Below are 23,304 nucleotides of genomic sequence, written 5' to 3'. Positions count from 1 at the left end.
GGGTGGGTGCTGGATGGGACCTCATAACTGATGCAATTACAACCTCTGCTGGCTGATTGATGGTGCCTGCACAAAGACTGTGGATGATGGATATCAGTGTGTGACTCTCCGTGCAATAAGCTGATCCACATATGAACTTGCCTCATGCAGGTGAAAAGATGCAGTCGGCAACTGCACACGTGTCAGAGTTCTCGGCTCTCCTCAACCAGGGTGGAAATCAACATTAGTAGAGAGGAAGCGTAATGCAATCGGGTAATTGGATGCAGCTAGATTGGGAGGAACATTGAGGAAAGTGCAAAAAACAAACAAACATGTAAACAGTAAATTCCTAACCATACATGCCACATTTACATTTTATTGCTTGATAATTAAATTAAATTAATTTAAAATGTGTTTTACTAAACTGCAAATTAAAATAAATGATTCATACATTTACTGTGTGTTCATCAAAAACACTTTATTTTGTAATATTAATTATTTTGTATAATTGTGTATCCGGGGCAACTATGACGTTTCTGTGGAGGCACAGTGGAGGAGTTACTGGTGTTAAATTAATGTTTTGCCCCCTGATAGTAAAGATATTAATCAACTTGTCCATTAATTAAAAAAACTATGTTTTATAACCTAGAAAAGTTTGTAAAAACACTTATTTTTCTAGCTAGATACTTGAGCAAATTGCATGAAGGTGTGTTAGCCATGTGTGTTAAGGAGAGAGAAAGCTCAGTTTGAAGTTAGCATACCACCATGGCATGTTTTGAAAGTGCTATCTTAATGCCTGGTTACATAAGCAACTCACTGTGATGCTTTTTGCCACATGGGTGTGTTCAGGCTAAGGATGAGAACTTTTAGCTTAAAATATTTTGGTTCAGTTATCAATTTAGCCATGACAGCATTTTTCAAGCTTATTAAATTCACTTTAAAATCCACAGATTAACTTGGAGGACAAAACTAGATTCTAAGTGTACACAGTTAGCAGGCCAAGACAAACATAATAATAAAAAAACAATCATAAAATATATTTACTAATTCATCAGATTATAATTCATTGGTTGTGAGCCATGTTGCTATATTTATATTGAATCGATTGTAGTGAGGTTGAGCAGGTTGACAGTACACTGCACTAATAAACATCAGGATATTGGATCAAGTGTGTATTGACGTGAAGCACTGCAAACACTTTGTGGATGAAAACTTGCGGGTTTACGAAAAAAAAAGGTTCAACAGTATATTTTTTAAAATTGTATATATGTACCAGTAAATTAAGTCTTTTTAGCATAAAAATTCTAATGCAAAAACGTTCACAATGAGTTGAGGGTGAACATAAAGACTGTGGGAATCTGTGCCCATTCAGTCAAAAGAGCATTTGTGTAGCTGGGCACTGTTGGTCAAAAAAGGCTCAACTGACGTTCCAGTTTATTCCATAGCTGTTCAGTGGGGCTGAGGTCAGGGCTTTGTGCAGGTCACTTGAGTTTCTTTAAACCAAGATTTCTTAATGTCTTTATAGACGTTGCTTTGTGCACAGAGGCACAGTCACACTGGAACAGGAAAGATTATTCCCTAAACTGTTGCAGTTTGGAAGCAATAAATAAATACATACATGTACATATACACATACTAGGCATAACATTATGACCACTGACAGGTGAAGTGAAAAACACTGATTATCTCTTCATTACGGCACCTGTTAGTGGGTGGGATATATTAGGCAGCAAGTGAACATTTTATCCTCAAAGTTGATGTGTTAGAAGCAGGAAAAATGTAAGGATTTGAGCGATTTTGACTAGGATCAAATTGTGATGGCTAGACGACTGGGTCAGAGCATCTCCGAAACTGCAGTTCTTGTGGGGTGTTCCCGGTCTGCAGTGGTCAGTATCTATCAAAAGTGGTCCAAGGAAGGAACAGTGGTAAACTGGCAACAGGGTCATGGGTGGTCAAACAGTTTGTTGCATATGGGGCTGCACAGTCGCAGACCAGTCAGGGTGCCCTTGCTGACCCCTGTCCACCATCAAAAGCACCAACAATGGGCAAGTGAGCATCGGAACTAGACCACGGAGCAATGGAAGAAGGTGGCCTGGTCTGATGAATCACGTTTTCTTTTACATCACGTGGATGGCCGGGTGCGTGTGCGTCGCTTACCTGGGGAACACATGACACCAGGATGCACTATGCCATTAATTAAGGTTCATCATGTCATTAATTAAACTGTGTGGCATGGCTCCTAATTCATTGACTAATTCATTACGACTAGTTTTACAGGATCAGTTAAAACACTTGAAACAGTGGTCTTTTGTTAGCAAAGTTGGGAGGAAAACCAACCTGTTGCCTCATCTTAGGCCAAAATTTGTCTGGATGGCCAAAGGTGATCCATGAACTTAGGAGTCAAACGGGTGACAACAGGTCTTCTATGAATAAGAAGCTGTTGTAATATGGGTGACACTGTTCACACATGAGTAAGGTTTATGTCACCATGGCTCAGAGGCTGTCATGTATGAATGAAGCCCCTAATAGAAATATACAAGTATTACATGCTGAAATCAGTTATTGTAGTTGTTACTATAGCATTAGAACCTTTTAAAATCTATTAGGGGGCAGTCAGGTGTATGGATATACAGTGGATTCAGAATATGTTAAGAGCCCTTGACTTTTTTGCATGCATTTCATCTATTCAAAATCCACAACACAGTAATGTGTGCAACAAGTCAAGGGATCTGAATACTAACTGAATCCACTGTAGATATGGCTTGCATTGACACCATTATTATAAATTATTATGAATAAATATTAACAGACACTCGGATGATGCAGCTGTAAATTACGATAACACATTACCGCTGGGATCCAGGGTTCAAATCCCAAGTGGTGCTATCGGTCGAGTAGGCGTCTACATACAGACATGATTGGCTGTGTCCTAATGTGGCCGAGTTCTACAATGAATTGACATCCTGTCCCGGGGTGTGTAACTTTATTGCGGCCAGTATGAACTTGTATTTTTTCACTAAGCCAAATTTGACGTCAAGCGTCTATGGTTGTGTCCTGCAAAATGAACCAAATTCATACATTATTATTTGATTTGTTATTAAGTATCAGGTTTGTTTGAACTGTAGAGGTTATTTAAATGGTTGTGTGAGTGGTGGAAGTGAATGACCCTGTGTTTCCATCACTCCTACCCTGATCAGGATAAAACATTAACTGAAGATGAACGAATTACTGATGTGATGTCATGTCACCCACCTCTAATGTGTACGTGTGTATGTTTGTGCGAGTGGCACGGTGATTGTATATCACTGTTATAGTGATAGTATTGGCAGTGAGCTGGAATGGATGATGATAGTGACGGGGCTTACCCAGCTTAAAGAGCTCTCGCTGATGTCACAGTGGGGGGTTGCATGCATTTATTGACAGGGCTCTGTGTGGATGTGTGTGTGTAGATATATTTCACCACATAAACAGGCTCATATTGATGAGGTGGTGGGAATCTACTTGGTTATCGTGATCGGGGAACATTGATGGGTGTAAGGCAAGGAGTGTGTTTATGTGCATGTGTTTCTAGGCTGGGGAGGGTGGGTTGTGTGTGTATGTTCATGTATGTGTGTGTCTGAAGCATCTCTAAAGAACCAAGTCATAGTTTTAAAGTACAGAAGCTCTACTTTGGTACTACATTCGCTATTTTATTTGTATTGTATTTACACTGATCAGCCATAACATTAAAACCACCTACACTCACTGTCCATTTTATCAGCTCCACTTACCATACAGAAACACTTTGTAGTTCTACAATTACTGACTGTACCCCATCTGTTTCTCTACATACCTTTTTAGCCTGCTTTCACCCTGTTGTTCAATGGTCAGGACCACCACGGGACCACCACAGAGTAGGTATTATTTAGGTGGTGGATCATTCTCAGCACTGCAGTGACACTGACATGGTGGTGGTGTGTTAGTGTGTGTTGTGCTGGTATGAGTGTATCAGACACAGCAGCGCTGCTGGAGTTTTTAAATACCGTGTCCACTGACTGTCCACTCTATTAGACACTCCTACCTAGTTGGTCCACCTTGTAGATGTAAAGTCAGAGACGATCGCTCATCTATTGCTGCTGTTTGAGTTGGTCATCTTCTAGACCTTTATCAGTGGTCACAGGACGCTGCCCACGGGGTGCTGTTGGCTGGATATATTTTTGGTTGGTGGACTGTTCTCAGTCCAGCAGTGACAGTGAGGTGTTTAAAAACTCCAGCAGTGCTGCTGTGTCTTATCCACTCATACCGGCACAACACACACTAACACACCACCACCATGTCAGTGTCACTGCAGTGCTGAGAATGATCCACCACCCAAATAATACCTACTCTGTAGTGGTCCTGGGAGAGTCCTGACCATTGAAGAACTGCATGAAAGGAGCTAACAAAGCATGCAGAGAAACAGACCCACTACAGTCAGTAATTGTAGAACTACAAAGTGCTTCTATACGGTAAGTGGAGCTGATAAAATGTACAGTGAGTGTAGAAACAAGGGGGGTGGTTTTAATGTTATGGCTGATCGGTGTATGTTTATGTTTAATTTATTGGGTTCTTGGGTGACACAGCGGTCTGTCATGCTAGCCCATCACTGCTAAGATCCTGGTCCGATTCTCAGCTGTGCTATCAGCCAGCCGGGCGTCTACACAGACACAATTGGCTATCTCTGAGTTGGGAGGCAAAACCCTGCGAGTAACCTTCTGTGTTATTCCTGCCTTGCGCCCAGTGTTTCACACTGAAACCGTAATTGCCATGACTCATGAATCCAGGTTTGAATCTCAGTGGTGCTATCATCCGGCTGGGCTTCTGCGCATGCATCATTGGCTATGTCGGGGCCAAAAGTAGCATGAAATGACTGAGAAATCACCTGAAATCACACCTCTTTCTACAGTAGCTACAACTGTGGTGTAAAAAGTGCATCAGATTATTATTTGGGGACGGCAATGTGGCACAGCTGGTATACTGGGTGCAACAAAGAAGCATGTTTTTTTTTTCTTTCCCCCTGCCAAAATCATGCTGCAGGTGGATTAGCTGCTCGGAACTGATACTAGGTGTGAGTGAGATTGAGTGAATCAGTGGGAACCTGTTCAGAATGTAATTTTTGCCTTGCGACCAGTGTTGCCAGGTTTTGTTGACCCCAGTGTGACTCAGATGAAGCAGTTAATGAAAATTAATAAATGTGTTAAAACATGTCTATCAGTTAAAAATGTATATACACTAAAAAATTGATTATTATTTTATTATTATTATTATTAGTAGTAGTGTAGTATTATTATTTTTATTATTATTATTTATATGTTTTTTAATTAAATACAAATATTATTGTTATTAGTAGCAGTAGTATAGTATTGTTATTTTATTATTATTATTATTAGTTGTAGTAGTAGTGTAGTATTATTATTTTTATTATTATTATTAATATGTTTTTTAATTAAATACAATTATTATTAGTAGTAGTAGTATAGTATTATTTTATTATTATTATCATTATTAGTATAGTATTATAATTGTATTTTATTATTAGTAGTAGTATAGTATTATTAGTTTTTTATTATTATTATTATTTATGTTTTTAATTAAATAAAATTATTATTATTAGTAGTAGTATAGTATTATTATTTTTATTTTATTATTATTATTATTAGTAGTATAGTATTATTATTTTTATTTTATTATTATTATTATTAGTAGTAGTAGTAGTAGTATAGTAATATTATTGTATTATTATTAGTAGTAGTGTAGTATTATTATTTTTATTATTATTATTTATATGTTTTTAATTAAATAAAATAATAATTATTAGTAGTATAGTATTATTATTTTATTAGTAGTAGTAGTAGTAGTATAGTATTATTATTTTTATTATTATTTATATGTTTTTAATTAAATGAAATTCTTCTTCTTCTTCTTCTTCTTCTTCTTCTTCTTCTTCTTCTTCTTATTATTATTATTATTATTATTATTATTATTATTATTATTATTATTATTATTATTATTATTATTATTAGTAGTAGTAGTAGTAGTAATAATAATAATAATAGTATTTTTTTAAATTACATTTTCATTAACCGCTTTATCCTGTTCCACCACTGGCCAGGGCACCAATCCCTTTGGACAGGACACCAATCCTCCTCAGAGTAAGCCAATCATGTCTGTGTAGATGCTCAGCCATCCGATAGCACAGGTGACATTTAAACCTGGATCTCAGCGATGGTGGGACAGCATAATAGACCTCTGTGCTACCCAACTGCCCATAATAATGCTTTAAATATTATAATAATTGTAATCATTTATATTTTAAATATATTTAATACATTTTAAATGTAGGTCACTAATCAGCTCAGATATATCCTGGGTGTTTTGTTTTGGGATTTTTCTGCTGAATAACTTGCGTAGCTGCTAACGTGCTTAAATATGTTGGATAGTGATTAGACCAGAATCTATAGGGTGTTATTTTAAATAAGCCTTTCTAAATTGTTCAGTGTGTGTGTGTGTGTGTGTGTGTAATGTTTTCCACCTAAAGCCTCTGACAGCTGTGGATTGTGTGTGGGAGGAGACAGAGTTGGCTGTTATTCGGGCTCCACCTCTTTCCCAAGCAGCTTAACCTCACACAGGACAGTCAGACAGATGGGGGTATTTTAGGAACACTGAGTCACTGTGTGTTTGGGTGAGCTTAATTTACAGAAATTAAAAATAGGGGTGAAAAAAATAACGGCAAAAGTGTGCCCGGTGTCATATTTATTTGTGTGTGTGAGTAGAATGGGTGTGTTTGTCTGTGTGTATGTGTGTGTGTGTGTGTGTGTGTGTGTGTGTGTGTGTGTGAGGCCAGGGGTTGATTGGCCATGTGCTTGCACCGAGCGTCCATCTGTGTTGGCTTGTCAGTGGGGTCAGGGAGGGATAAGGGGAACTCTGTATGTGTGTGTGTGTGTGTGTGTGCGCATGCCCGTTAGTGTGAGTGTGCGCAAATATGCCAAGGTCCTGTCAGCTATCTAGGAGAGTAATGAGGGAGTGGGAGAGGGTGTCCGGGACAAAAAAGTGTGTGTATGTGTGTATCTGTGTGTGTGTTTGTATATTTATGTGTGTGTGTGTGTGTGTGATGTTATCGTAAAGTCACAAGGTGAAATCATCGTCTGCCAATTTAGTTCATAATTAAGCGACTGCACCTCCCCCCCTTTCCTAAATTCTCTCGCTTGCGTGATGATGGTTTGCTTTTCCAGGAAACGCAGTGCCAGTCCCTTCTTCCCACCGCCGCCCGGTCGGCCCCCACAGCCCCAGGGCATGCTGGGAAAAATCCGCTACTACTGCGGCATTTCAGGCTCCACAGGCTCAGAGTCCAACCGGGTGTGGGGGGGGGGAGGGGAGGGAGAGTAAACGTGACTAATAGGGGGTAAATCAAGCGGAGGAAGGCATGAAGAAAGACGAGGAAGGAAAGAACGAACAGTGCAGATCTGTTAAGGTGGTAGTGTGCCACGTTTTTGGAGTCTGCTGTGTTTTTTAATTCAAAGTTTACCTTAAAAGAATATTTTATACTAGATTTTATGTAGGCGGTCAATCAGCCAGGACAGGTTTAGGGTCATCTATTGGGGCGCTGTTGGCTGGATATTTTTGGTTGGTGGACTATTCTCAGTCCAGCAGTGACAGTGAGGTGTTTAAAAACTCCAGCAGCGCTGCTGTGTCTTATCCACTCATACCAGCACAACACACACTAACACACCACCACCATGTCAGTGTCACTGCAGTGCTGAGAATCATCCACCATCCAAATAATACCTACTCTGTGGTGGTCCTGTGGGGGTCCTGACCATTGAAGAACAGGGTGAAAGCAGGCTAAAAAGTATGTAGAGAAATGGATGGACTACAGTCAGTAATTGTAGAACTACAAAGTGCTTCTATATGGTAAGTGGAGCTTATAAAATAAACAGTGAGTGTAGAAACAAGGAGGTGGTCATAATGTTATTCCTGATTGGTGTATACAACCAACTTTGAGGTAACAGTTTGGGGAAGGACCTTATCTGTTCCAGCAAACATTTACATTTTCAGCATCTAGCAGACGCGTTCATCCAAAGTGACTTACAGTACTGTGACAGTATACAGTCTAAGCAATTGAGGGTTAAGGGCCTTGCTCAAGGGCCCAACAGTGGCAACCTGGCAGTGGTGGGGCTTGAACCAGCGACCTTTTGATTACTAGTCCAGTACCTAAACCACTAGGCTGCAACTGCCCCACATGACTGCGTGTGTTTACAAAGTGAGGTCTGATAAACAGGATTTGACAAGTTTAGTGATGAGAATTTAACTGGACTGGACAGAACCCTGACTGCAAACAACACTATTAAACAGTTTAGGGAAGGACCCTTTCTCTTTCAGCATCCAGTATGACTGCATCTGTTCACAAAGCAAAGTCTAGAAAGACAGGATTTGACTGGTTTGGTAAGGAGGACTTTCACTGGACTGGGCAGTGGTAGCTGTGTATTCTGGACTGGGCAGTGGTAGCTGTGTATTCTGGACTGGGCAGTGGTAGTAGTAGTAGTAGTAGTAGAACTTTATTGTCACTATAAATTGCAACAAGTACAATTACAGCGAAATTAGCCATCCACCCGTCCAAACATTCAATATGACAGGGAGGGGGGGGGGGGGGGGGGGGGGGGGGGGGGGAGACAGGACGGGAAGACAGGATAAGAAACAAGAAATAATAAACACATTGGGAGGATAGGAGATAAAAAAAAAACCAGCAACCAGATTGTGCTCCCTGAGGAGCCCACTATGGTAACATGAAAAAAAGCTCCTTACAGCACACAAGCACATGTAAACAAAACATAACATAGTCACACGACCAGCCACTAGTAGGGATGAGGGGATGAAGAGTAACCAACTGCGACAAGCAGCCATCTGGTGATTCGCAGCCAAACCAGCGCGCACTACAGACCTGTCCTGCCGTGTTGGTAGCTCAGTGGTTAAGGTACTGGACTAGTAATCAGAAGGTTGCCAGTTCAAGCCCCGCCACCACCAAGTTGCCACTGTTGGGTCCCTGAGCAAGGCCCATAACCCTCATGTTCAGTCATAATTGTAAGTCGCTTTGGATAAAAGCGTCTGCTAAATGCTGTAAATGTAAATGGACTGCAAACAACACTATTAAACAGTTTAGGGAAGGACCTATACTGTTCCAGCATCCAGCATAACTGCATGTGTTCACAAAGTGAGGTTTAAAAAAAAGGATCTGACAGGTTTAGTGAGGAGGAATTTAACTGGACTGCACAGAGCCCTGAATGCAACACTTTAACAGTTTAGGGAAGGACCTTTACTGTTCCAGCATGACTGCATTCACAAAGCAAGGTCTACAAAAACAGGATTTGACAGGTTTGGTGAGGAGAAATTTTAACAGACTGCACAGAACCCTGACTGCAACACTATTAAACAATTTAGGGAAGGACCTTTTCTCTTTCGACATGACTATCTGTTTACAAAGCAAATTCTAGTAAGACAGGATTTGACAGGTTTGGTGAGGAGAATTTCACTGGACTGCACAGAACACTGAATGCAACACTATTAAACAATTTAGGGAAGGACCTTTTCTGTTCCAGCTTCCAGCGTGACTGCATTTGTTCATGACTGCATCGGTGAAGAGAAATTATACTGGACTGTTCAGAGCCGCGACTGCAACACTGTTAAACACAGTTTAGGGAAGGACCTTTTCTGTTTCAGCTTCCAGCATGACTGCATCTGTTCATGACTGCATCAGTGAAGAGGAATTATACTGGACTGCACAGAACCCTGACCGCAAAGAACACTATTAAACACAGTATAGGGAAGGACCTTTTCTGTTTAGTATGACTGTACCTGGTCACAAAGTGAGGTCTAAAAACAGGATTTGACAGGTTTGGTAAAGAGGAATATTACTGGACTGCGCAGAACCCTGACTGCAACACTATTTAGGCTTTTCTTGCGACCGCAACACTTTAAGCCAAAATTGACCTAGGCCTTGTTGTTAAACTAGGTATGGGCATATTAATGCACTTGTTTCTGGAATAGCAGCTACAATAAAAAGGCTATATACACCGATTAGGCATAAAATTATGACCACCTTCTTAATATTTTGTTGGTCCCCCTTTTGTTGCCAAAACAACCCTGCAACTGTGATGCACTGTGTATTCTGACACCTTTCTATCAGAACCAGCATTAACTTCTTCAGCAATCTGAGCTACAGTAGATCGGACCACACGGGCCAGCCTTCGCTCCCCACGTGCATTAATGAGCCTTGGCCATCCATGACCCTGTCGCCGGTTTACCACTGTTCCTTCCTTGTACCACTTTTGATAGATACTGACCACTGCAGACCGGGAACACCCCACAAGAGCTGCAGTTTTGGAGATGCTCTGACCCAGTCGTCTAGCCATCACAATTTGGCCCTTGTCAGACTCGCTCAAATCCTTACGCTTGCACATTTTTCCTGCTTCTAACACATCAACTGAGGATGTTCACTTGCTGCCTAATATATCCCACCCACTAACAGGTGCCATGAAGAAGAGATATTCAGTGTTATTCACTTCACCTGTCAGTGGTCATATTGTTATGCCTGGTCGGTGTATAGTGTTACTAGAGGGTGTTTGTAATAAGCAAAAATTCTATTTAAATTGCATTTGTTTTGTATGAGAAGATGGGGTAATGTACACTATAATCTAGGCCGGGTGGCAGAGTGACTCGGTCGGTAGCACTGTCGCCTCACAGCAAGAATGTCCTGAGTTTGATTCCCAGGTGGAGCGGTCCAGGTCCTTTCTGTGTGGAGTTTGCATGTTCTCCCCGTTTCTGTGTGGGTTTATTCTGGGAGCTCCGGTTGAAGATACAAAATTGTTCATGACTGTGTTTGACATTAAAGATTTGAACTGATGATTCTTGTGTAACCGGTAACTACCTGTCCTGTTACGAATGTAACCAAAGTGCATAAAACATGACATTAAAATTCTAATAAAATAAATAAATAAAGTGATTTAGGCCTAGTCCTCAAAAAACAGATATGGTTTAGAACACAGTTTTTATGCATGAAAATTTCATCCTGAAGGCTGATTGCTTAGTGAGATCAGTCTGAGCATGATCGGGTGGAGGCAGATACTGCTGTTATAAATAATGTTGCCACACTCTTTAATAAGTCACAATAAAAATAATAACGGTAGTGTTAAGAAGGTCTTACAATAGGTGACCTTTCACTGTTGTGTATTTACTATTCTTGCACTGAATGATTGATGGCTAGAAAAGATTTTTCTAAAAGCTCTGGACTGTCTGACATTCACACTTCTGAGACAGCATAGCGCATAACATAGTTGATGTTAGTTGTGCTTTCTATAATTCATGAGCTCTATGTAGAGCGTGTTCATATAATCACTTTTGGGGAAGTGTAGCGTGCTTAAAATCCATCCTACAACAAGTGGCTGTAAAAAAAGGTCCGTTCAATCAATGTGATGCTCCTATTTGTGTAATTTATGAAAAAATAACATTACTGTTAACATTACTTGAAAAGCTGTGAGACCACTATATTATTTATATGGCCAAAAGTATTTGGACACTTTGTTTGATTAACTTGTTTGATACCCTATTTCAAAACCGTGGGCATTAATATGAAGTTGGCTCTTTGTACTTCAGAAAACCGTTGTCTCCTAACACAGTTCGTCTCTGCACCTATAAATGTAACCTAGAACTCTATATTTTACAGCTGTTACTTATAATCTATACCAGCCTTACAATGTTAACCAAAATAACACCTCCATGTACCCTCAGGTCCTGTTGTTGTTGTGTGTTGTCGCGTGTTGTTGTGGTTATACAGATACTTGTTTGTATAATGTGAATCTCTGTAGTGTGTACTATTACTTTTGACTTTTGATTTATGTAACTTACTACTGAGGCCTTAATTTTCTTCGGGATTAATAAAGTATCTATCTGTCTATCTATCTATGTTCCTGATATCAAATGGGCAACATGTTTATAACATGTATGTAGGACTAGATTGCAATTGTCATTGCTTTCTGAGAAGTCTTTTTAAATGTAGGTTTGCATGGAGTGCACAAGATTGATGTACAAACTTATTCCTAGCTCAGGAGAAATTTGTTATCACTTAACAAAGTCCACCAGGGCATCAAGAGATGCAGGTTACTAGAAACTATTACACAAACAAAGCCCACGGTGGCTCGGTGGATAGCACTGTCGCCTCACAACAAGAAGGTCCTATGGTTCGATCCCCAGGTGGGGCAGCCCGGGTCCTTTCTGTGTGGAGTTTGCATGTTCTCTCCGTGTCTGCACGGGTTTCCTCCCGGAGCTCCGGTTTCCTCCCACAGTCCAAAGACATGTAAGTGAGGTGAATTGGAGATACAAAATTGTCCAGGACTGTGTTCGATATAACCGTGTGAACTGATGAACCTTGTGTAATGAGTAACTACCGTTCCTGTCATGAATGTAACCAAAGTGTAAAACATGACGTTAAAATCCTAACAAACAAACAAACAATGCAAGCAGACATCTTTTTAATAAAAAGTTCATGGTTATTTCAGCAAGACACTACCAGACCTTATTCTGCATGTACCACGACAGCATGGCTTTGTAGACATAGAGTGCATGTGCTTGACTCACCAGCCTGCAGTCCAGATCTGTCTAATGTTAAACATTCGGGCGCATCATGAATATGAGAATCATTAATGCACGGTTGAGCAGCTGAGGGCTTGTATAAAGCAAAAATGGGGGAAAAAACTCCACTTCCAAAACTGCAATAATTAGTGTCCTCAGTTCCCAAACCATTAAAAGTGTAATTATGAAAAGGTGATGTAACACAGTGGTAAACATGCCTGTGTTCCAGTTTTTTTATGTGTTGCAGGCATCAAATTCAAATTTGTTTATATTTACAAAACAGAATTAAGTCGGTCAGTGAAAACCTTTTTCATTACACATTTTCATTTGAATAATGCTTCAAGAGAATTAACTAATCACAGATTCTTCTTTGTATTGCATTTTACACAGCACATTCACAACTATTCCAGGAATGAGGTTTCTGGGGATATAATTATTAAGTAAAGTAATATAAGGGGTTACAGTACATACTGGTATTTTTATTTTAGGGTATATTTATAAATCTTTTACCTACTGAAAGGGGCGGCATGGTGGCTAAGTCGGTAGCTCTGTCGCCTCACAGCAAGAAGGTCCTGGGTTCAATCCCCAGGTGGTTTGTTTGTTTGTTTATTAGAATTTTAATGGCATATTTTACACTTTGGTTACAGGATTCATGACAGAAACGTTAGTTACTCATTACACAAGATTCATCAGTTCACACAAGGTTATATCAAACACAGTCATGGACAATTTTGTATCTCCAATTCACCTCACTTGCATGTCTTTGGACTGTGGGAGGAAACCGTTTCAATAATACACTTGAAATGAATAAAAATCACAGAATATGAAATAATACTTAGTCTTTACAATTTAGCACCTGCATAAAATGATTATGAATATTAGAACCACTATGTAGGAAGAACATTAGGAGGAGGTAACGTAAGGTCATGGTACTGCAAACAGTGCCTTAAGCACCTCAAAGTTTCATATAGTTCACCTTTATTATTAATTTCTTAAATGAATGATACAATAATGTAAATGAAGAGAAGAGATTCGATCCCTAGGTGGGTGGGTCCAGGTCCTTTCTGTGTGGAGTTTGCATGTTCTCCTTATGTCCACATAGGTTTCCTCTGGGAGCTCTGGTTTCCTCACACAGTCCAAAGACATGCAAGTGAGGTGAATTGGAGATACAAAATTGTCCATGACTGTGTTCGATATAAACTTGTGACCTGATGAACCTTGTGTAATGAGTAACTACCGTTCCTGTCATGATTGTAACCAAAGTGTAAAACATGATGTTAAAATTCTAATAAACAAACAAACAAACCTACTGAAAGCGTGTAAGGTTGAGTCTCATTCAACATCACGTTGTATCAAATACCTAAAAGACTTAATACAGTATGGTTAGTGTGATTAATATTTAATACTAGAACAGCCAAGACGGTAATTTGGAAGTTTTAATATTTTTGAGATTTGAAAGCTATGTCTAATGAACTCTGTGTTTTATTATATTAGTGCATATTTAATTCTAACAAAAAGTTTTTACTACGCCTACCTCAAACGACTATAATAAATAGTACCAGGCTGCGTCTCGTCTCCAAAAAATCAACTCTATTTTTTTCTCACTAACCACTACTAGCACATTGACTGTTACCTTGGCAACGCAGTTCCCGCTTTTTACCTCAAAAACATGAGGTAAAAACTGTCACAGTCAGGTTTTGATATACAAGCTACAACAAAATAACAAAATGTAGTGACATCATTGAATAGACAATATGAGGACAGAAAAGAATAGACAGAAACCAAGCCATGAAAAAGATCTGATGTTTTAGCAATATGTCAGAGACTTGTTGAAGGACACGATTTTTGCCCTGATTTTTGCTCGGCGACTGGTCGGCACTAGATTTGCCGCCCTCGGGAGCAACTCGGCATTCGCTTGGCGATCGAAACTCGGCTCTCAATCGCTATGTATGAACTGTTCAACAACTCGTTCTGAGATATCTAGCCTGTCAAATATCTGGATCTGAGTCACTCAACTAGCAATAAGTGCTATGTCGAACAGCCAATGCGAACGCAAGATACGGTGTGAGGGGAAACTCAGAATAGTATAATTTATACAGAATACATTGGCACACACATAAGTTTTACAGTATTTGTGACCTTATTGTTCTCTACAAAACATAACACCAACATTTCATTGCAAAAAATATTTATTAACCTCCAACTCACTACAGTACAGACAATCCATGCTGGTGGCGTAGACAATTCACTCAGATTTATTTATTTTTTCTCCTTGATTTTACTCTGCACATCAGCGCACAAACTTTGATCGCTCGCTCATTGTTGACATACATTTGACTTGGTAGTATTAAACCTTTCATCACTTCTCACATTTGTTTTCATGGCAAAACGTAGTTTGGGAGACCAGAGAAGCTCGCCTGTGATTCCAGTTGGTGATAGATTGTGTAGTGTGAAACCCCCTATCACCTATCAGTCGTGTAGTGTGAAATACACACCGACTTGAAAGACTCCCGATTACAAGAGATCCAGTCGTGAAGTGTGAACTGTATAGCGACCTGACGACCTAAATTCATTTTGTGCTACAAGTTCTGTACTATGTTAATGTAGGTAGCAGCTAACTTGTTTAACACAGTTTATTGCTTTGTGTATTTCTCAATTAGATTGTGTCAACTTTATATTGATGAATGCTGACATCAGTTTTGCCTGAAGTTAAAGTTTAGCTAACAACCCCCCTCCCGTTTAGGGGGTCCAAGTATTACCTAGGAGGGTGAGACCCCCAATAAAAGTGATTCAAATGGCACTAATATTACAGAGATACTTGGGTAATAATTACAGCAGGTATGAAGACAAAATTCAAACCCACAACTAATTTTTAAAGTATTTTTATATTAATTAATTTGATTGGTTATTGAAAAATTCATACAATTAACTGCCATTTTTACCAGCAATATTCTTTTGTAATTTAATATTTCAATAATACACTTAAAATGAATAGAAAATCACAGAATATGAAATAATGCTTAGTCTTTACAATGTATCACCTGCATAAAATGATTATGAATATTAGAACCACTATGTAGGAAGAACATTAGGAGGAGGTAACGTAAGGTCATGGTACTGCAAACAGTGCTTCAAGCACCTCAGAGTTTAATATAGTTCACCTTTATTATTTATTTCTTATATGAATGATACAATAATGTAAATGAAGAGAAGAGATTAACTGGTGCTGTGTTGATTATTGTCAACACAAAGGATTTCTATAAGAGCTTGAAATGCAGGTAATATCTCATCCAGTGAAGGGATGTTGTAGACTAGTGGTTAAGGTACTGGACTAGTAATCAGAAGGTTGCTGGTTTAGGCCCCACCACTGCCAGGTTGTCACTGTTGGGCCCTTGAGCAAAGCCCTTAACCCTCAATTGCTTAAACTGTATACTGTTACAGTACTGTAAGTCGCTTTGAATAAAGGCGTCTGCTAAATGCTGAAAATGTAAATGTAATGTAATGATTAACACTATTAGTCTCACTGATGTGAAGGTATAAAAAGTGCTGGGTTAGTGAAAGAAAGTGCAGGATATTGTGACTTATGCTGGAACATACAAAAGCACTGACATTCAAGTTTTAATATGAAGACATGCATAAAGTGCATTCAAAGTTAGCACACTTCTAACAAACATATTTACATTTCTGGCATTTAGCAGATGCTTTGTATCCGAATCGAATTACAGTACTGTGACAGAATACTGTCTAAGCAATTGAGGGTGACAGCAATTGACAGTGACAATCTGGCAAAGGTGGCGCTTAAACCAGCAACCTTTTGTTTACTAGTCCAGTACCTTAACCGCTAGGCTACAACTGCCCTACCAGCACAAGGGATAAGCAGAGCATTGCCTTAACCACTCGGCCACCTGGTCTTGTCCTCATATCATCTACATCAGTGTTAAACCAATTTAAACAGGGGGCGGCTCGGTGGCTAGCGCTGTCGCCTCACAGCAAGAAGGTCCTGGGTTCGATCCCCAGGCAGTGCGGTCCGAGTCCTTTCTGTGCGGAGTTTGCATGTTCTCCCCGTGTCTGTGTGGGTTTCCTCCGGAAGCTCCGGTTTCCTCCCACAGTCCAAAAACATGCCGTCAGGTTAATTGGTTAATTACCCTATAGGTACAGTAAATGGGTGTGAATGTGTATGTGTGTCTGCCCTGCGATGGACTGTGCCCCGTCCAGGGTGTTACTGTGTGCCTTGCACCCATTGAAAAGGCTGCAGCACCCCACGCGACCCTAATTGGTTAAGCGGTTAAGTGGTTAAGAAAGTGAGTGAATTTTAACAGGCACATAAACACAAAATGAACTTCTACATGAATGCCCTTTGTGAAGGCTTTACGTTCTATCTTGTAAACCACAGTGGGACCAGATTGTCCCTATTTTTACTAATTAAGTATATAGTTTTTATGTTTTGTTGTGATGCATTGTTTGTGTTGCCTGGGTCATGGTAAAAATCATGGACAAAATGTGGGTCACTTAAAAGAAACTAAGTTTAAAAAACCCTGGTCTACATATAGGATCAGCTTCAGGATAAACATTTATAAAGTGTCCTGATTAAACAGTAAAAACATGACTCTAAACTAAACTAATCCCAAACCTGAGGCTAAAAGCTAAATTTGGCTCCTTATAGCACTAGTAAATAACTGATAACCATTCTTGGCTAACAGTACACTAGTGGAAATGGGAAAACTATTTATATAAATTATTTTTGATATGTATTTCTTGTTTTATCAGACTGATTTTCTGACCACCACCATTTCTTTCTTCTCTCTCTTTCTCTCCCCCTCCCCCATCTTTTACTTCCCTGTGTCTCTAAGAAGGTGATGCTGCCCACCGGCGCTCCTTTCCGCTGGTTCCAGTAGGACAACAGACATCCGGACTCCCCGGCGAGCTCAAATTAACAAACTGCCAATCAAGCGCAACACCAACGCCCGTTCGGACTGCTGCTGGCTCATAAACACTGGCCACAAATAACAGAACAAATAAACAAACGGCCTTTCCAGATCAGGAGAGGAAAAAGAAGGCACTATACGAGGACGAAGCAAGTTCTTCTGAACCAAAAATAAACTGCTATGACAACGTGTCATTGTTTTGTTTAATTTTTTGTTAATTTAGTTTGTTTGTTGTTCTCTATGTTCCGTTCCGGAACCGGTTGACTTCTTATCGTAGAGTCTTGTCCTTTGTCGGACACATTGGGAACTCTGCAGCGTCAAACAGAAGATGTACAATCATTTTATTTTTCTGTGTTTTTGTGTTTTGTCCATGTGTGGAGGAATGCTGTATTTGCTTTAGAGAATGTAAACTCCAGACTCTGTATTAAAGCTAGTTATTAATCCAGAGCACTATTGTACAGTTAGCACCGATGTTCTTACTGACTGCTTCAGTATATTTGGATCTGGCTTTTTTATGTTCATTTTTTTTCTGGGGATCGGGGAGGGGGGTCGGGATAGTTTGTCATAAAACTGGTTTTCAGATTGCTGTTTGATATCAGATCATGAAACGACAAAGAAATCGTTCAGTATAATGTAGCATCCCTTTTGACAGACATACAGAAATATCATCTACTGTTATATTTTGTATTGTGAAACAGAATTATTCATTCAAAGATGGCCAAGAGGAGTCAAAGAGAAAAGGAGTTTGAACACCAGCTAGTGGCATTTACAGATCGTATGGTTTTTTCCCTATCATATTTGCCTTTTGGATCCAATTTGGTCAAGTGGTAATCAGCTGCACCCCTTTTCCATAAACAACCAACAATTTTATTAATGATCTGCCCAAATACTTCTAAATTAAGAGCCAAAACAGTTGTAGGAGATTACTAACAGCTTGTTTGGGTTTAAAAACTGAGTAAATCATGTCTACTGCTATAGTGCTATAGTGATTTGGCTCAATAAGGCTTTTCAATGGTACAACAATAAGGCATTTACCCTGTCATTGTGATTTTAAGAACATGATTTAAAGCCCAGGAGATTAAAATGCATAACTGTTCCATCTTCAGGGGAAAAGGTGTGGCATTGCTGTTTTAAAGCAACACTTGTCAATCTCAGGTGTCTTTAAGGTAATGTGTATGGAAGTGGAAGTCAGTGCCCTCATTTAATGATCTGCTCAATTGTGTCAAATAAACTGTAGTTCATAAAGATGTGGTGGCTAGTTTCACAAATCTTTTGAGAAAGCATACAGTCGTTCACAGTGGTAGCTGTCATATGGAGTAATAATAATAGTGTAAAGTGGCAAAATTACACTAGGAAAATAAAACAAAGTAACCCCCCCCCAAACACCCTCAACAAATCTTCTACAAGTCTCTAAAACTACCTGAGCACCAACACTTAAGTTTAAAATCTCCTGTTGATTGATTGGGTTTTAATCTGGTGATTACAAAGGCTGTAACGTATAATTGAAATCAATATTATATTCATCAAACTATTCAGTGATCCGGGACGACACGGTGGCTCGGTGGGTAGCACTATTGCCTCACAGCAAGAATGTCCTGGGTTCGATCCCCAGGCGGGGCGGTCTGGGTCCTTTCTGTGTTGAGCTTGCATGTTCTCCCCGTGTCTGTGTGGGTTTCCTCCGGGAGCTCCGGTTTCCTCCCACAGTCCAAAAACATGCAGTCAAGTTAATTGGAGATACTGAATTGCCCTATAGGTGAATGGGTGTATGTGTGTCTGCCCTGCGATGGACTGGCGCCCCATCCAGGGTGTTACTGTGTGCCTTGCACCCATTCCAAAAGTTCTAGCACCCCCCTCCCTCGTCACGACCCTGATTGGTTAAGCAGTTAAGAGCGTGAGTGAGTATTCAGTGATCCCTTATAGTCGAGTCAAGTCAAATTTTATTTGTATAGCGCTTTTTTACGATGGACATAGGCTGTGTCCGAAAATGCATACTTCCGTACTAAACAGTATGCGAAAGCAGTTCACAAGAGTGGATAGTGTGTCTGAATACATAGTATTCATTAACCAGTACGCGAAAAGTACCCGGATGACCAACTGACTGGGCGGCCAGTTTTGAGTATGCAAACAATGCACACTTGCGGTCCGATAATCTATCCCATAATTCAACTAGAGCTGCAAAGGCATTCAAAGCAGATGGCAAATGGCAGAAAGTAAAGTAAGACAAACATTAAAAATGTTATGATTAAGTACAACCCTGAATAACGTTATGAGTAGCTTTGTGGAACCCGACAGAATTAATGTTAAAAATTGTTATAACTGTGGCGATATGACATCATGCATCATGTGACGCTGGTAAGATGTTGGATGTAATACGTCTGAGGTTAAATGCATACTGCACACTCGCGTACTAAAAGAGCTTACTGTTTTACCGGCCAAACAGTGCACACTGCCTCAAATCTAGTACATACTGTTTAAGTACGCGATTTCGGTTGCAGCCCCTGTCTCAAAGCAGCTTTACAGAATCCAGGACTGACAGACCAAACACCTCTGTTGAGCAAACCAAGGGCATCAGTGGCAAAACTCCTTTCAAATTACAAGAAGAAACCTTCGAAAGGAAGCAGACTCAGCAGGGACCTCCATCCTCCTTAGGTGACTTGGAGAATGATTTAAATGAATAGGATTTACACAAACCATACACAAACACACAATTAATTTAAACTAAAGGTTAGAATTAGCTGAAAGAATAAACAAGCAATTGGAGTTCTTCATTATTCAGTCCAGTCTGTGATAAACTCCGTAGAGTGTTCTGAACATTCTTGGGGGGATAAATAACTCATAATACCCTGTATAGGGCTCAGGTAGAGGCAAAGGTGAAAAACAAAAAATGTTTATGACAAGCTTTCTGGCGCATTAACCAGCCTGGTGGTCTATTTATTTTAAGTACACTATATTGCCAAAAGTATTCACTCACCCATATAAATCATTGAATTCAGGTGTTCCAATCACTTCCATGGCCACAGGTGTATAAAACCAAACACCTAGGCATGCAGACTGCTTGGAGCTCTCAGGAGCTCAGTGAATTCCAGCGTGGTACCGTAATAGGATGCCACCTGTGCAACAATTCCAGTCGTGAAATTTCCTCGCTACTAAATACTCCACAGTCAACTGTCAGTGGTATTATAACAAAGTGGAAGCGATTGGGAACGACAGCAACGTAGCCACCAAGACATGGAGACGTGTTCTCTAAAGTGACGAATCACTCTTCTCTGTCTGGCAATCCGATGGACGAGTCTGGGTTTTGCGGGTCCCAGGAGAACTGTAGTTGTCTGACTGCATTGTGCCAAGTGTAAAGTTTGGTGGAGGGGGGATTATAGTGTGGGGTTGTTTTTCAGAAGTTGGGCTCGGCGCCTTGGTTCCAGTGAAAGGAACTCTTAATGCTTCAGCATACCAAGAGATTTTGGACATTTTCATGCTCCCAACTTTGTGGGAACAGTTTGGGGATGGCCTCTTCCTGTTCCAACATGACTGCGCACCAGTGCACAAAGCAAGGTCCATAAAGACATGGATGAGCGAGTTTGGTGTAGAAGAACTTGACTGGCCTGCACAGAGTCCTGACCTCAACCCGATAGAACACCTTTGGGATGAATTAGAGTGGAGACTATGAGCCAGGCCTTCTCGTCCAACATCAGTGTCTGACCTCACAAATGCGCTTCTGGAAGAATGGTCAAGAATGGTCAAAAATTACAGCTGCAAAGGGTGGGCCGACATCATATTAAACTAGGGTGGCCACATTCATAGCCACAAAAAGGAGGACATTACACCCCAAAAAGGAGGACATTACACCCAAAAGGAGGACATCATACCAGGAACAGGGTAGTGCAGACATGATACTGCAACACACAGAATGAAACCATAACCCATATAACAGAGTTTTTGACCAATTTAAGCAAGAATTCTATAACAAATTACTGTTTTACTCACCATGTTGTGTCTACTTTTGATATTTAAGTACGTTCCTCGCTGCCTCCAAAAGTTTACTTTTTGGCATTTTCACAGCGTTCCTAAACATGAGAGCTGCTGACTAACTGACTCAATTAGAGGTGTATACAGAACAGAGCGAGCGGGTGAAATTCAACCACCCAATCACAGACTAGCATTTAGAGGGCAGACCTTCTGCGACTGGCCAGTGGTAGCACTATAAGCAGTCAAATGAGGCTGTTAAACCAATGAAATACAAAGCATTTGTTTTGATGTGTACCTGAGCCAATGACAGATAATATTGATCAAAAATGAAACCAGTTCACTCCACAAGGAGGATTTTTAAGTGTCCATCCTAGCGTTGCGTGGATGGAGGACTGGCAGCTGAAAAGCCGGACTGTCCGACCTAAAACCGGACGGCTGGCCACCCTATATTAAACACTATGGATTAAGAATAGGAGTCACTCAAGTTCATATGCATGTGAAGGCAGACGAGCGAATACTTTTGGCAATATAGTGTATGTTGCTGCTCAAATATGGACTTAAATATAGTTTGTAACCATTAGCATTAGCAATGTAACAGTATTCCTATATTTTTAGGAATTAAATTTTTATTTTTATTTTGGGCAACAACGTTTAAAATAAATCTGCACATGGCATTTCTCTTTAAAATTACATTTATTTGGATTGTTAGAGCTTGGTCCCCACAACCCCCAAGCAAGTTACAATTTAAGAGTAGACAACTGCACCTTGTCAGTAAAAAAATGGCCAAAAATCCCTCTTAGTCAATAAACAACTTCAGAAAGCTTTCTGTATGTTTACCTAGCATACTACACTATTTTGTAAACAAGGCTCGAGTGCAGAAATCCTTCCTCCTTACCTTGTAGCCATGTGCTGGTGGCCATCTTGGATGAGTAGTAACATCTCAGCTGTCCGGCGAACCACAGTGTGTTTCGTGAGCCATGCTGGTTATTCCATGTTGAAGCCTGGACAACAGTCGAACCCTGAGTTTAGCGAAATGTGCGACTATCTTTAGTATAACGCCGATGTCTTCACAGCCATTATGTCACAGAATGCATGTATCTATGTCAGAAATTAACAGGTCTGAGTTTGCAGCTCTCCTTGGTTTTCGGAATAAATAGAGGAACTCAAAGTGTTCGACCCTGGGATGTACACTGATCAGTCATAACATTAAAACCACCTCCTTGTTTCTACACTCACTTTTCATTTTATCAGCTCCACTTACCATATAGAAGCACTTTGTAGTTCTACAATTACTGACTGTAGTCCATCTGTTTCTCTGCATGCTTTGTTAGCCCCCTTTCATCCTGTTCTTCAATGGTCAGGACCCCCACAGGACCACTACAGAGCAGGTATTATTTAGGTAGTGGATCATTCTCAGCAATGCAGTGACACTGACATGGTGGTGTTGTGTTAGTGTGTGTTGTGCTGGTACGAGTGGATCAGACACAGCAACACTGCTGGAGATTTTATATACCGTGTCCACTCACTGTCTACTCTATTAGACACTCCTACCTAGTTGGTCCATCTTGTAGATCTTGTTTTTATTTCTATTTGTCTATGCTCTTTTTTCTATCTTTCCTGAACTACACATTTATACTATATGGCCAAAATGTCATTAATGAGATCAGGTCTTTCAGCCACACCCAAACACAACAGGTATACAAAATGAATCAAATGAATCAAATACATGAATCAAATGACTGTGTTCCTGTGTGCTGTGAGGTTCACAAAGACTTGGATTGTTGACTTGGTCTGGCGA

At 40.1% G+C, this 23,304-nt stretch overlaps 1 protein-coding gene across 2 annotated transcripts in view; it reads left to right on the top strand.

Annotated features, from left to right (window-relative positions):
• The window catches only part of cxxc5b (CXXC finger protein 5b), a 38,497-nt gene extending 19,707 nt beyond the window's left edge, over window positions 1–18,790 (top strand). The window contains exon 3 of one of the 2 annotated variants that reach the window (XM_063000589.1): window positions 17,472–18,790. In XM_063000589.1, the coding sequence (XP_062856659.1) occupies window positions 17,472–17,513 (42 nt within the window). In that variant the 3' untranslated portion in view covers window positions 17,514–18,790. Of the gene's footprint in view, window positions 1–17,468 lie in introns of both variants that reach the window. The other variant, XM_063000581.1, reaches the window with a different exon arrangement.
• The last annotated feature ends 4,514 nt before the right edge of the window (window positions 18,791–23,304 follow it).

Source organism: Trichomycterus rosablanca, chromosome 1 (assembly GCF_030014385.1).
Source record: "Trichomycterus rosablanca isolate fTriRos1 chromosome 1, fTriRos1.hap1, whole genome shotgun sequence".
In the NCBI taxonomy this organism is placed as follows: domain Eukaryota; kingdom Metazoa; phylum Chordata; class Actinopteri; order Siluriformes; family Trichomycteridae; genus Trichomycterus; species Trichomycterus rosablanca.
The sequence above is the reverse complement of the archived record's forward strand: the minus strand, read 5'-3'. Positions and strand labels throughout refer to the sequence as shown.